A 14,208-nucleotide genomic window follows, 5' to 3' on the forward strand; every position below is an offset into this window, starting at 1 on the left:
ACCTGTAATTCTATTCTATTCTATCTACTACTTAAATAAAATAAAATAAAATTACAAAATACTTTATCGGTACGTAGACCGTACTAAGATTACAAAAATACATCACGATGCGCAGATCATATTTAGCAATCTACTGGGCCATACTAGTCATTATATAGCAATAAACAACATCATATATTATAAAATTGCCACATAATAAATCACTCATCATGCTTTCCTAAACTAAAACATCGAATGTTCACAATTAAGGAAACATGGCATCTAAATATCTCATATTTTATTTAATGTAATTAGATAATATCATATATTATTCATGATTATCAATAAAATATCGTATATTTTAAATTAGTCATGAGATACACTAGTAGAAAAATACAAAAAGGCACCCTTCAATGGCCACCGGTTTTCGAAAACCGGTGGGGTAAAAAATGGGCGGGATTAGGCATATTTATATTGCCACCGGTTCAAATCGAACCGGTGGCATAAATGTTAAAGGCCACCGGTTCAAACCGGTGGAAATTCTTTTATAAAAAACCCGGTCATTTTTTCTTTTTCATATATAAACCCCTTTTATTTCCCAAACCCTAGCTTCTTCTTCTTCTCTCTCCTCTTCCTCTCTTCTCTGATCTCGTCCCTCCCTCATCTTCTCTCTCTTTTCTCATTTTCTGATCTCTTCCCTTGTCCCCTTCCTCCCTCTTCTCTTTCCTCTCTTTAGATCTCTTCTCTCGCACCGCCGTTCATTCCACCCCGCCGCCGTTCTTTCCTCTATCATTCTTCTCCACCTTACCGTCATTCATTCCACATCGCCGCCGCTACTGTTTATACTAATAAAAACAACATTAATCGATGTAGATCTTTCTCGAGCAACCATGACTGCTTACAGAGGCAAATACGCTGGTCTCTTTCTCTCTTATGTAGATCTATCAGCTTATCATTGCTTCGTTTTTTAATTTTTTTGCTTTGATTTGATGAATTTGTTTAGTTTGGTTTGAAATTAGATCTGATCTATGGTTTATTTATGTCTATTTTTGGATTGATTTTCATGTTTTGAGATTTTTTTCTACGATTTTTGATGTTTTTGGTTTAGATCGACGCCGGAATCCTTTTTCTGCTTATTTAATTGCTAAATATTTATGATTTTAGCGTTATTTAATGGTCATAAAAGTTAGTTTGTTAGATGGTTGTGTTTGTGCTTTGTTGTAGGTGATTTGGTGCTGTTTTTAATGGAACTTCTATGAAAGTATTGATTTTTTTGCGATTTTTCAAAGTTTAATTTTCCTCAAATTGCTTAGATCTATATATCTGAATATCTACACATTTACGCTTGTTTTTGGTTGATATAATGGTCTGGATTCATTCTCAATGATTACAATAAGTCACTTAAATGTTCTCTTAAATTTTTGTATGCGAAGCTTCTTGCAGTTTGTTGATTTTTGGTTTTGTTTTGTTTGCATTAGATATTTGTATTTAAGATGCTAACTTTTGAATATTGGTTTTGAATTTTGGAATCTTGAATTTGTGAGTTTGAAGTTATGAAGTGTGTTCTGTGTTGATTTGGGATGATTTGAGGCCTCAATAATCAATATTGCCACTTAAATGTCTAGTGTTGTTTGAATTTTCTGAACTCTGTGGTGTTTGAGATGGAATGAGTGATTGTCTTAGTTGTTTCGAGCATCGATTATTGGTTCTGAGTTTGTGTCGTGTCGTATTGTTGTCATGTGATAAAACGTTCTACTTTTGTATCACCATGAGGAAGAAATTTGAGATATGAATAGTTGAATATGTTTCTGAGGGTCATACAATTTGATGTGATGATGCTATAAGTTGTTTAAGAGCTCATTTTTTTATTGTGTTTGATTATTTAATTTTTTACATGCTTAATTATTCTACGATGTATGTCCTGCCCTCTGTTAGTCTCTTTGTTTTCGTTATTTTATTGTCTTTATTAAGTATTATATCTTTTCTCTTTGAAGACTATAAAGTGAGGGGTCTATTTCTCCAAAGTCCCAGTACCTTTGAAAGTGTAGAAGGATCTGATGATGAAGATACCTTCACAGAAAGTTCTATATTAGATCCTACTATCTGCATACTAATGGAAATCTGGTGAGTTAATTCCATGACTGTTTATCACTTTGCAATTGTATGTGCTATGGAAACTGGACAGAGCAGGGAATTGGTTTTAGTTTCTTTTACTTGTGCTTTCTCGCTTGGCTGTTCTCTCTTTTCCTTTCATTTTTTGGGCCTTATAAACTCCAAAATATGAAAGAACAGAAGAAGAAAAATAAGGGAGATTATGAAGAAAAGGTGGCTGTTATGTCCTAATTTTTGGTCTATACTCATTATTTGGGATGAAAAATTTAAGGAGATGATTTGAAAATGTTAAAATGAATACATTTGAGGCTAAGATTGTTGGGTTTTTTTTTTTTTTTTTTTTTGGTCTATATGGAGCCACTCTTAAATATTTGACTTTTAGTATCTTGGTGCTCACTTTAATTTGAACTTAAGAGGAGGTCAATGCCTTCATTTGAGAGCTAGGCATGTGAAGGGACACAAAAAGAGATTAGGAAAGGTAGGCGAGTGATTGTGAATCGAAATTGTTTTTGTTTTTATTGAATTAGGTGTGCTTTATTTAGAGAAGTTATTTTCTCATTTTGAGCTCCTTATACTCAGCTGAAACTTTTTAGTCACCCATTTTGAATTGAAAAAGTTATTTTGCATCTGGTATCTCATGTTTTGAAGTCTTGGCTTTTCCTTGCAATCAATTTCTCAAGCAAGAACCTGGGACAAGTGAAGATGCTGCAAATTTTGCTTGTACCAGATTTAGTGCTGAATATCCCATTTTTCAGAAGGTAAGTTCATATTTTTTTTTGCTGGAATTTTGATTTTTGTGGAATGTATACTTGTCCTCAAAGAGCATTCCTTAGTTTATAATTAATTTTGTGCAGATTGGTATTGATGTATGTGTGGCCTGTTGTATGCTAAGTAATAATATACCTTTACACATGTCTGTTATGGATTTCTTTTGAAGTATTCTTTTCTTTTTTTTTTTGCCTCTATTTGTGGTCTTTTTAATCCGACTGAGATACATGGACTTGTAGTTCTCCCTTTGTTGCATTCATCCTTATATTTTTTCATTTTCTATGATTGTTTTCTTTTGAATGATGCATTGAATACTAGAACTATAAGTGACATTAGATGTCGGTGGCCTGGCAAGGCTACAGCTACGGCTGCCCTGTAGAGGCTGCTGCTGCAGGGTGCCATGGCAAGGCTGCAGCTGCTGCTGCCCTGCCGAGGCTGCTGCTACAGGTGGCCTAGCAAGGCTGCAGCTGCTGCTGCAGGTGGCCTAGCAAGGCTGCAACTGCTGCTGCTGCAGGTGGCCTAGCAAGGCTGCAGCTCCAGAATCGTATTGAGTGTTTAGTGGGTTTTGGGGGTATTTTTAGCTGATAATATGAGTTTTGATTTCGATTTCGTTGAGTAATAGGGTTACGATTTTGGATTTTGTGATGTGGTTGCTGTGTTTGTGTTTGGGTTTGAGTTTATATGTGATGTTTTATTTTGAGTTCGATTTTGTCAGAGAAGTTGCTTACGGAATTTCTCTAATGTTTGTTTCTTTGTATTCCCCCTATCTGTATGAGAATTCTCCTGTAATGGACTTGATTGATGATGTGATTTTTAGGGGGTGCGGGGTTGAATATTGAATACTCCGTAGTATGTCTTTGTGCAATTGGGTCACATTTTCGATTATAACTTGTACTTCGTATATATTTTAGCTTCTAGAATTGCTATGTTGTTTAGGTGTTCATGGCGTATTATATCGTAGTTTCTGGCTTATTTTACCAGTTGTTTGTAATTTTTGTACTCAAATCAAATGTGCGAAGCAGTAGTTATCTGTAATCAACAGGCTTATTCATATTATAGTATAGCTTATATTTGGGTTTGGGTGTTTCCAAGCTGATAATAAAATGAAGCTAGGTTAATGTTTTTTTTTTTATAGAAATTCTTTGAATGGCTTGTGTTTGATGGCTGTAGTGTGTTTTGTGTAGCATAAACATGTTTTATGCTGGAGTAGTGAAGCTTTTGGGGTTATTTGGATCTGCAGGGGCATCCAGCTGCCCGGCTGGAACTTGATCTTGTGGGCCCAGAAGATCGATCAGCTTACTGAGATGTCACTGGAAGACGAGATAAAGCAGCGGCTGCTGCTGCTGCAGCTTCTGCCTCTGCCTCACAAGGCTGCTGTTGTTCTGCTATGCTACTGTTTTTTTTTTTTTTAAGTTTTTTTGGACCAAAATTGTAATGTTACAGCCTTTTTTAATGAAAATATGTAAGTATATATATGTTAGTGTTTATATATCAATTTATGTGGAAAAAATGCAAAAAAAAAAAAATTTATTTATTTGGGCCATTTTTGCCACCGGTTTTGAATAGAACCGGTGCCAAAAACCCGTTTAAAAAAAGCGGGAATGGGTTTTTGCCACCGGTTAACCGGTGGCCATAATAAATATTACCACCGGTTAACCGGTGGCAATAATCATTTTTGCCACCGGTTTTGAACCGGTGGCCTTTCTTGGGGTTATTGCCACCCCCCAAATGACCACCGGTTGAAAACCGGTGGCTTAGGGGGGTTTTGAACCGGTGGCTAAGTGATTTTTCGCCTAGTGATAGAATCAAATCTTATTTTAATCTTAAAAGATAAATCATATTTATCCTCAAAGATTATCCTAACAAAGTTAGGAAATTCTATCCTAATTACTAGCCAATCACAATATTTTAAATCAATTATATGCAAAAATAATTATGGGATAATCACATTATTTACATCAATTATTATCCTTTTGAAATATGCTCAGAATATCCTAATCATTCTTATCCAAAATTAACCACTTTAATTATGGATAATTACCAGTTTAACAACTTAAATATGGATAATATCAAATATAACAACTTTTGAATATTTGATTTTATCCTAAAATAAAAGATTTTATCCAATAAAAGATTTTATCCAAATAAAACCAATTTTATCGTTTAAAATAAAAGATCATATTTTCAAAATATTTTAACTTATCCAAAATAAAACTGATTTTATCCCAAAATAATTCATAATTATGTTGAAATAAATTTTCAAAAACTGAATTTTTTTTTTTTTTGAAAAACCGTGCACCAGCCACTGTGGTGTGGGCAGCCTAAGCCGGCCACGGTGGCCGTACACCTTGCGGTGTACGCTGCCAAAGCAGGGGTGCCGCGCAACCCTTGCACGGTGCTGCTGTTGCTGCCATTACTGACCCGACCTGCTGCCCCACCCCACCCCACCCTCCGGACCACCTGCAGCGGCAGCCGCCGTGGCTGCGCCACCCAGCCGCGGTTGCCGCTGCTAAAACCCCCTTTTTTTTTATTTTAATTAAAACAAAACATTTTTGTTAAAATTAAATTAATTTAATGTGGTCCTTTTAATTTCAAAATTAAATCATATTCAATTTCAAAATTAGGGTTCTTCATGAATTTCAATCCCCAATTCAATTTAACTCTTAAATTAAATAATTTGATCATGAAAATTCATAATTTATACATGAAATCAACTAGATTAAAATCATGAAGCATGAAACAATCGAAATTATTCAAAACCAAAACACAAAATCAAAATTTTTAGGGTTTAGGGTTTCGAAAAATTCGAATCTAGGGTTAGGGTTTTCGAAATTTTCGAGCATAATAGGGCAAAAATTCGGTCCTTTCATGGCTATTTGAGCATAATTAATTTAAATCGCATTTAATCGATTCCAAAAGTTTAATCATATTAAATATAATAATCGAACCATAATTAAATTAATTTATCCCTCTTAATTGAATTAAAATTGCAGATTATCAAAGAATTATTGGCAATATGCGTAAATGCAATAGGCTAACTGATACCACTGAGGAGTTTATAGGTACTACGCAGCGGAAATAAACATGAATCATATTCATACAGTATCTAATCCAAGGATCTAATGCATAACACATAAAGAACAAATAATTGTACCTTTGAAGCGTGATTCCACGTGCGATCGAGCAAGAACAAAGGGAGATAAAGAACCCCAAGCGTGATTCATCTACTTGGTCCACGGGCACAAGTTAAACCTCCACTAATGCTAGTTAGTCGTGATTGAACGTTTCAATCAACCTTCAACGGAGAAGAGAGACACAGGCTAACCACAAACCACCACGACGAACACCACGAGCCACCATGAGGGGCGCCACACGTACAGACGTGAAGGGGAGAGAAGAGGGCCGTGAGTGAGGAGAGTGTTTAGGGTTTTGGGATTGGTTGCCTTGATGTCAAAATTCACAATGTGTGAATTATGACGACTAGTTGCAAACCCTAGGCATAGATCTTATTTATAGATTTCATCTCTAAATAAGAGCCCATGTCAAAAGCCCAAAACCCTTATCCAAAACACACTACTCTAGCCCAACACTCTACATGGTATGTCATAATCTCATGAGGCTCATTAATGGGCCTCTTACTTGTTTAACCCAATACCCTTGTTGTGTGACCTCATAGGATGCATTCTATAAGGCTTTAGGCTATTTAACTAACCCAAAGATCAATTATCATATCTAGCACCAGATATTGACGACCTTATAGAATGAACTTATTATCTCCATAACAGTGATCCTTGATATATCTAGTAATTGCACTTATCGAAGACATAACTCCTTCACAAGCCACTGCCATAGTCGCCTGAGCCCAATAACCTGCTGCCCGCGACTCCGACCACCCTGATTGTCGGCGCCGGCGTCGCATTCCCAGCCCCTCGAAAACCCGATCAGCCCCTCTCTCCCCTCGAAACCCACCTCAATCTCAGCCCCTCTCCCCTAAAAAACCCCCGTCGATCCCAGCTCCTCTCACCCCTCGAAACCACCGTCGATCCCAGCCCTTCTCCCCTCGAAACCCCCGTCGATCCTAGCCCCACTCCCCTCGAAACCCGTTCCGGCCGCTCCTCGTCCCCCGCTCCCTTTTCAGGCCGCGACGAAGGATTTCCCTGCCAACAAAAACCACCCTAAGCGACGGTGGGGAAGGGCGATTAGGGTGGTTTTGGGCAGGGGGATTAGGGTTAGGATTGTCGGTTTTGGGTGGGGAAGGGGAGGGGTCCCGTTCCGACCCGAATCGCCGGCGCCGGCCGCAGGTTTGGGCGCTGGCCGCCGGCAGGGGGAGGGGGAAGGGTGGATGACGGGGAGGGCTAGGGTTTTTTGGGTGGTTTTTTCATTTTATATTTATATATTTATTATTTTAATTTTTTAAAAATTTTTTTTTTAATAAACTTAACCGAAATCTTAACGGATTCCGTTAAGTGCTAGTGATTATGAAAGTTAGTGTGTTTCGGTGGTAGTAAAATAAAATAAAATTTTATAGGGATAGCAAATGTGAAACATGGTGCTTTTCCTGGTAGTAAATGTGAAATTTTTATAAAATTATAAAAGTTTTTTTAGGTAGCAAAATTGAAATTGAGGTGTTTGATATGTAGCAAAAGTCAAAAAACCTTAAATAAACACATATATGGAACAATTGGATGCTGGGATTAAAAGGATAGAGCGAGTTTGAGGATTTGGGAAGAAATTCGCAAAAAAAAAAAAAAAAAAAAAAAAAAAAAAAAAAAAAAAAAAAACCTGATTTCATGGAAATTTTTTTTGACGAAAAGTGGCACCTGGGTTCTCTTTCCCTTTCTCTTTCTCTGATCTCCGATCTCTTTCTATGATCTTCTCTTTCCCTTTCTCTTTCTCTTTTGTTCTTTCATCTCCTCTTTCGCTCATTCTCTCATCCTTTTCTCTTTCTCTTTCATTCATTTCTTGGTTCAAGGTATTTTGGGTTCAAGGTTATTCAAGATTCTACAAAAAATAGCTCGTTTCAAGTTTAGATGATTCGAGGTTAGGATTATTGGGTTTGATATTAAGAGGTTAGGGTTTTCAGGTTTAATTACATATGTTAAATGCCTTGATTTTTTTGTTGTAATATTGTTTGAAATTGATGGGTTTAATAGATTTTGGAATTTTTTGGGGTTAATTGATTTTGGAATTTTCTGCGTTTAATTGATTTTTGAAATTTTTGGGTTTAACTAATTTATCTAGGTATAATTGATTTCGAAGTTTGCATGAATTTTATGGATTTTTAGCCCTAGGTTTTTTGGCCGATTTTCTGGGGTTTTTTCGAGGATTTATGGGTTTATTTATTTAATTTTTATTATTATTTTGAGTTCGTTAATCTTAATTGGTGTGTTATTGATTTATTACTCCATATAGATTTAAGAAAAGGGGTCTTGCCATCCTGCTCTATTTGTTAAATGTTCTGGGTTTTAATGTGAGTTTTTTTTTTTTTTTTTTTTTTTTTTTTTTTTTTTTTAATTTCTAGGTAATTAATGTAGAACTAAATTAAACATAGAACATTTAATATTTGGTTTTTTTTTTATTTTTCTGGCTTCAATTCGATTTTAATCGATTTACCTGATTTTTCTAGATTTTATTGATTATAGTCAATTATCTTGGTTGTTTAGGTGATTTCTGGGTTTCGTTCTTAAAATTATTTTGAGTTCATGTGTTTTCTGAGTTCTTGAAATTTTTTGGTACATGCATCAGTATTCTATTTTTTTTTTTTTTAAAAAAAAAAAAAAAAAAAACTCGCAGCTTATAATGTGAGTTTTATTAATTTTAAGTTGGTGTTTTAATTGATGCATGTATTAGTTTCTGGCTCCACATAGAAGAATAAAAATGTTGATTTTGAAAAATTAATTTAGATGTTGTAATTTTTTTTTTATTTTTTATTTTTTATTTTTTTTTTTTGATGTTGTATTTTTTTCTTCGTATTGTACAATAACAATTTAATAATAAGTATAATTCTGATTATATTTCATTTTCAAGCTCTTTTGATTATGATGTTGCGTTGGTTAAATTTAACTGTTTGATATATTTCAAGTGAAAAAGGCAAACAGAAAAAGAAAAAAAATCAGCAGTTGAATTTTCCCATCAGCGGTTCAAATCCGCTGGCATAGGGGGTTTTGAACCAGTGAGGAATTGCAATTTTCTACTAGTAGTGTGATGCTATGCAATGGTGCTTATTGATTTGTGGTTGAACTATTGAATATTCCATGCTTAAATAGATTGTTTATGTTACTTATCCGATCACAATTTATCACTTGTTTATTAGTATTTCGGCTTGTAGCTTAGGGTTTTTTAACTTGTTTATTTCTCATTCTGTCTTTGTTATTAGTCATAATAATAGTAGTGGATTCGATTGTCCTAGAAGCTTTTCTCCTTGGTTGTTCTCGGTGATTTTACTATTCTTGCTAGTATATTTGTCTTATTTAATTTCTGCTATCAGTTCGTTTAGTTAAAACCGCTCAATCTATTTCTCTGTAAAAATAGTAGACTATAGATTATTTCATTATTCAACGTTTCCTGTGGAAACAATACCCTTTTATTTATTACTTACAAGTTACTACTAGAAACTTGTACGTGCAACTGCAAGCGTAGGGTTTTATAACTTGTTTAAAATTGCTATTAGAGTCAATGCTGGAAATAGTGTAGTTAACGCTGGAATGTTGCCCTTGGTTGTGTTCAACAAAAAAAAATTTACAATAAGGTTTTTTGTGCCAACAAACTTTAAAAAGGGTTTTTCTGAACAAAAATATTGCTTTAAAAGGTTTTCCCAACAAATTTTCCTTAATTAAAACAATTTTCCTAATACATACACTTAGGATACCGCATGTTTGTTATGATTAGACGATGTAGCTACAATAATTTCACCATTAAATTCAATAATTTGATAACACGGGAAGTTTTATTTAATAACTAGTTCATAGTTGTAATGAAAACACACTGTTTTTTGTCACATGTAAAACTTATTCGTAAGGAATAAGCAAAACCATGCAACCCTGCTAAAAACTATCCTATATAAAATAAAATCATACATCGTCCCTCATAATTTGGGCTCACATTTAATTGAAAAAATAAACTCAACATTAAAATTTGTGACATCCTAATCAAAAACAGATGTTAGTTTTACATATACAGCAGGCCAATCTTTCCCGTCATATCTACTGAGCTCATTGTAGTTACCACGTAATTCAGTGTGGGGAGGGCTGTAGCGCAATTCTTCTGGCAATGATTTCAGTTTGTAGCAGTAGTGAAGATCTAGATTATAAAGAGATGTAAGGGAGCCGACGCATTCCCCAAGCTCTTTCAAATTCTTGCAGCACTCAAGTTTGAGCGAGCGAAGGGAGGTCAAGTACTGAAACCCGGTTGGCAAATTTACCATTTTTGTATTATCAGATATCGTCAAGGATGAAAGAGATTGAAATGATTTCCATGGCACCCTTTCTAAATCTTCATTACATTTTTCTAATTTCAGGGTTTCTAGGCCTGTAAGAAGTTCCATTCCCAGTTTTTCCAATCCCGAGCAATTCCAAATTCTGAGTTTTCGAATAGAAGGGGCGGACCTTTGAAAATCCTCTCTAAGTTCTTCCAAATTCTGTATGCCATTCAAACTCATGCAATTGACGCCTTGTAAAACGCATGATGTATCTATGGACAACTTCTTCAACAAAGAGCATGAACTTTGAAATACGTCTTCTTTCATGTAAGTTGCCAGTGCTTTACTAATGTTGTGAACACCAAGTTCTTCTAAAAGTGGACATAGAGGAAAGTATGCTAAGCTGTCGCAGTCGCTAATATACAAATCACGGAGATGTGGAAATGACGGAAGGAAAACAGCCTTTTCATTGCCGTCAACCAAACACCCACCACCTTCTTTCTTCTCTGCCCACCTTATATCTCTCCACCATCCCATTAACTCTGGCATATCAACCATATATATCTTCTCAAGAGATGGGAAGAATTTTGCTGTTGGAGATGGTGCAACGCTCTCTATGTACTCTACATTGTCTAAATGGTGAAGTGTAAGATATTTAAGATGACAAAGTTGACTCAATGACGATGGGAGATATAGCAACTCTTCACACATATAAAGATTGACAACCACAAGCCCCGGAAGATAAATTTCAATCATGGAACACCAACTAGGCAACTTAGTGCCTTCATATTCCTCCAACTTGATCTCCGTAAAATCGAGGTTGTTAGGGATCACGGTATCCAGCAATGACTGATGACCTTCTTCATAAGTAGACATTAGCTTCCATGTGAACTTTAAGGACTTTAAATGTGCAACCTTTCTTCTATTGGCTTCTATTACAGCATTTGGTATTTGGTCGGATCTCGCATACTGGGTAACTCTAAGATCACATCTGAGGTTTTTAACATGTGCATTTAAGTCTACGAGCTTGCCTTTCTTATCTTTTTTCTTGAGTTCGTCATCCCCACACACTACAAACATCGTTAGTGTGTGAAGACTTGTTAAATTACCCATCCCTGCTGGCATATGAGTCAAGCTCCAACATCCATATATATCTAATATCTTAAGATTCACTAGTTTCCTAGTGTCATCCGGCAACGCCTTTAGATTCTCACAACCAACTAATCTTAATGTCTGTAAATTGTAAAGTTTGGTGATTGATTTAGGGAGCATCTCCAAATTCTCATTCCTTGAGAGATCAAGATACCTCAAGTGTAATAATTTACCTAATGAATCTGGTAAGGTTCTAGTGATCCTACAATAGTGCAAGTCCAACACCCTTAAACGTCTACCATTTGAAATAATTGCATCCACATTGATTTCCCCAGGCAAGTCTTCACCATAGTTATCTGAGTTAAAACATGTACGCAATGTTTCACTTGAAGAATAACTAGAACTAATCCAATTACTAAGATATTTAATATTATTAATAGATAGATGACGAATTTTCCCTTTAAAATCTTGTGTACTAGATGTCAGCAACAAGGATTCCTTTCCTACTACTTTTCGAGCAAGGTCATGAATGAGATCGTGCATTTTGAATGATTGAATCTCCCCAGAGCTATCTTCTACAATGTCTTGGAAAAAACATCGATTTACTAAAATAGAAATATATTTTTCACCTACAACTTCCATGCTCTCACCCATCTCACTTCGATCAAGATACCCTTGAGCTGACCACAAACTAATCAACATCTTTTTTCCTATGACAAAATCCTCAGGGAAGATTGAGCAAAAGCTAAAACAACATTTAACCTTGGTATCAAGATGAAAATAGCTAAACATCAATGTTGGCATGAGATCATCCTCATCCTCATCCATTTTAGCTAAATCTAAACATCTAAATGACCGCCAAGTGTTAATGTTTTGTCCTCGCAACAAACTAGCTACTACCTTTATGGAAAGAGGCACATTTGCACATTTTTTCACAATATCTTGGCCAATCTCAGCTAGGTCACTGTGGACTTTGTCTGGCCATTGTCCAAGTGATATTTTCTTGAACAATTCCCAAGAATCCTTATTTGAGAGACCTTGTAACTCATGTATTGGATAGTTTCCAATAGCTGTTGCCACCTTTTTGGAGCGGCTAGTTACCAAGATCTTACTTCCCCTTCCACCTAAAATCAAAAAATCTTTCAACTCATCCCATTTTCCACAGTTCTCAGACCATACATCATCCAAAACAAGCAAGTACTGTTTGCCTTCTATCAGTTTTCGAACTTTCATATATAAATCTTCAAGTTTTGTTTCCACCTCACTACTAATAAGCATCTTACCTAGAATATCTTTCACTCCAAAATTTTCAGACACACACACCCAATACATATTCTTTTTAAAGGTCTCTTTGATCCGAAGATCATTATACACAAGTTGGGTAAGAGCAGTTTTTCCTAAGCCCCCAATCCCCACAATAGTCACAAAAGATATGTTTGTCTCCAAATCATCTTTAAACAATAAATCCATAATGGCCCTCTTGTCAGCGTCTCTCCCAATAATAGTCTTTTCATGCACATAAGAAAAGGTTTCCTCTCTATTCTTGACAGGCTTATACAGGTCATCAAACCCAAATTGATCATGGTCTTTTGCTAAGCTATCCAACTTTTCCCTAAGCTTCTTAATCTCTCGAGATGTATCAAAAGCAAATTTTAGTTGGTTCTTAGAGGAGAAGAAACAAATTACCTTCTGGGAGATTGTAGCATCAGGTTGGTTAGCGATGGTGTTGAATTCATCCAACAGATCATCTGCATTGTAGACAGCATCCTTTAGGTTCTCGACCCAGTATTTCCCTTCACTAGTGAGCTCTTGATACTTGGAGTTGGCATCCTGGAGAGAATTCTTGATAGTTTTAACAGTGTTGAGCAACTTATCAAGTTCAGATTTATACTTATGCATGGAGCATAGCCTTCGCACTTCTGCACACTGCAGTGCTGCGAACAGTGTTTGAGCAATAGTGAGTGCCATTGAGACATCCATTTGTAGTATTGGTAAGACAGACAGAATAAGCAGTGAAAAAGATCAAGTTAAGATAGTGTTCTTTTTGGATAGTGAGAAATGGGGGCTCATTAATCGTCTTTTAAATAACGAGCGACTGAACCTTAGCTTAGTAAAAAAAAAAAAAAAAAAAAAAAAAAAAAAAAAAAAAAAAAAAACCTAGCTTAGTCAACTGCATCACTTATAGGATCCATACAATAATCTGCGCTACATTCACATGCAATTGATTTAAAAAAAATTCCTTACTCCTTGAATCAATTTCCATGTTCATTCGACACAAGTATCCAAACTTGAATCTCTAACTATGTGCCAACTTTTCTTTTTTTTTGAGAACAACTATGTGCCAACTATGTCAAATATTCAATTATATTACAGTAATTATATTTCATACACTGGACAAGACCCATATTTCACGGTAAATTTTTTAAATTACATTAAATATTCAATTATATATTAATATCACAGTACACTTCATGTGTGTATTGAGCAAGCTAAGATCCTTATATCATGGGAAATTTTGAAAATCGCAACTTTCAGAACAGGGAAAAAAATATTAGTCAATTTAAAGTCATTGAAAAACAGTTAATTTTTTTTTAGGGCTTGAAAAACAATTAATTAGTAAACACAAAATAATTAAACAGCCGGTAAAATAAATGATTCAATAAATAATCAATTTTTTTTTCCGAATAGTTGAGAAGATCATTCAATTAGTAAGTACAAAGTATAGTAATTAAAAAAAAAATCCATAATCCCCTCAAAAAAAAAAATTCCATAAATTTACAAATGAAGCAAAACAATGAATAATTAGCGGTGCCCTCAAAAAAAAAAAAAAAAAAAAAAAA

General features: G+C 35.1%; 1 protein-coding gene across 1 annotated transcript; it reads right to left on the reverse strand.

Annotated features, from left to right (window-relative positions):
• Positions 1–10,003: 10,003 nt before the first annotated feature.
• On the reverse strand, positions 10,004–13,348 carry LOC145607232 (putative disease resistance protein RGA1). The gene has a single exon (XM_081662954.1). It carries the CDS (start codon positions 13,346–13,348, stop codon positions 10,004–10,006), a length of 3,345 nt encoding a protein of 1,114 aa, XP_081519080.1.
• Positions 13,349–14,208: the final 860 nt, after the last annotated feature.

The sequence above is a fragment of the Chenopodium album genome, chromosome 23 (assembly GCF_948465745.1).
Source record: "Chenopodium album chromosome 23, dcCheAlbu1.1, whole genome shotgun sequence".
Taxonomy (NCBI): Eukaryota; Viridiplantae; Streptophyta; class Magnoliopsida; order Caryophyllales; family Amaranthaceae; genus Chenopodium; species Chenopodium album.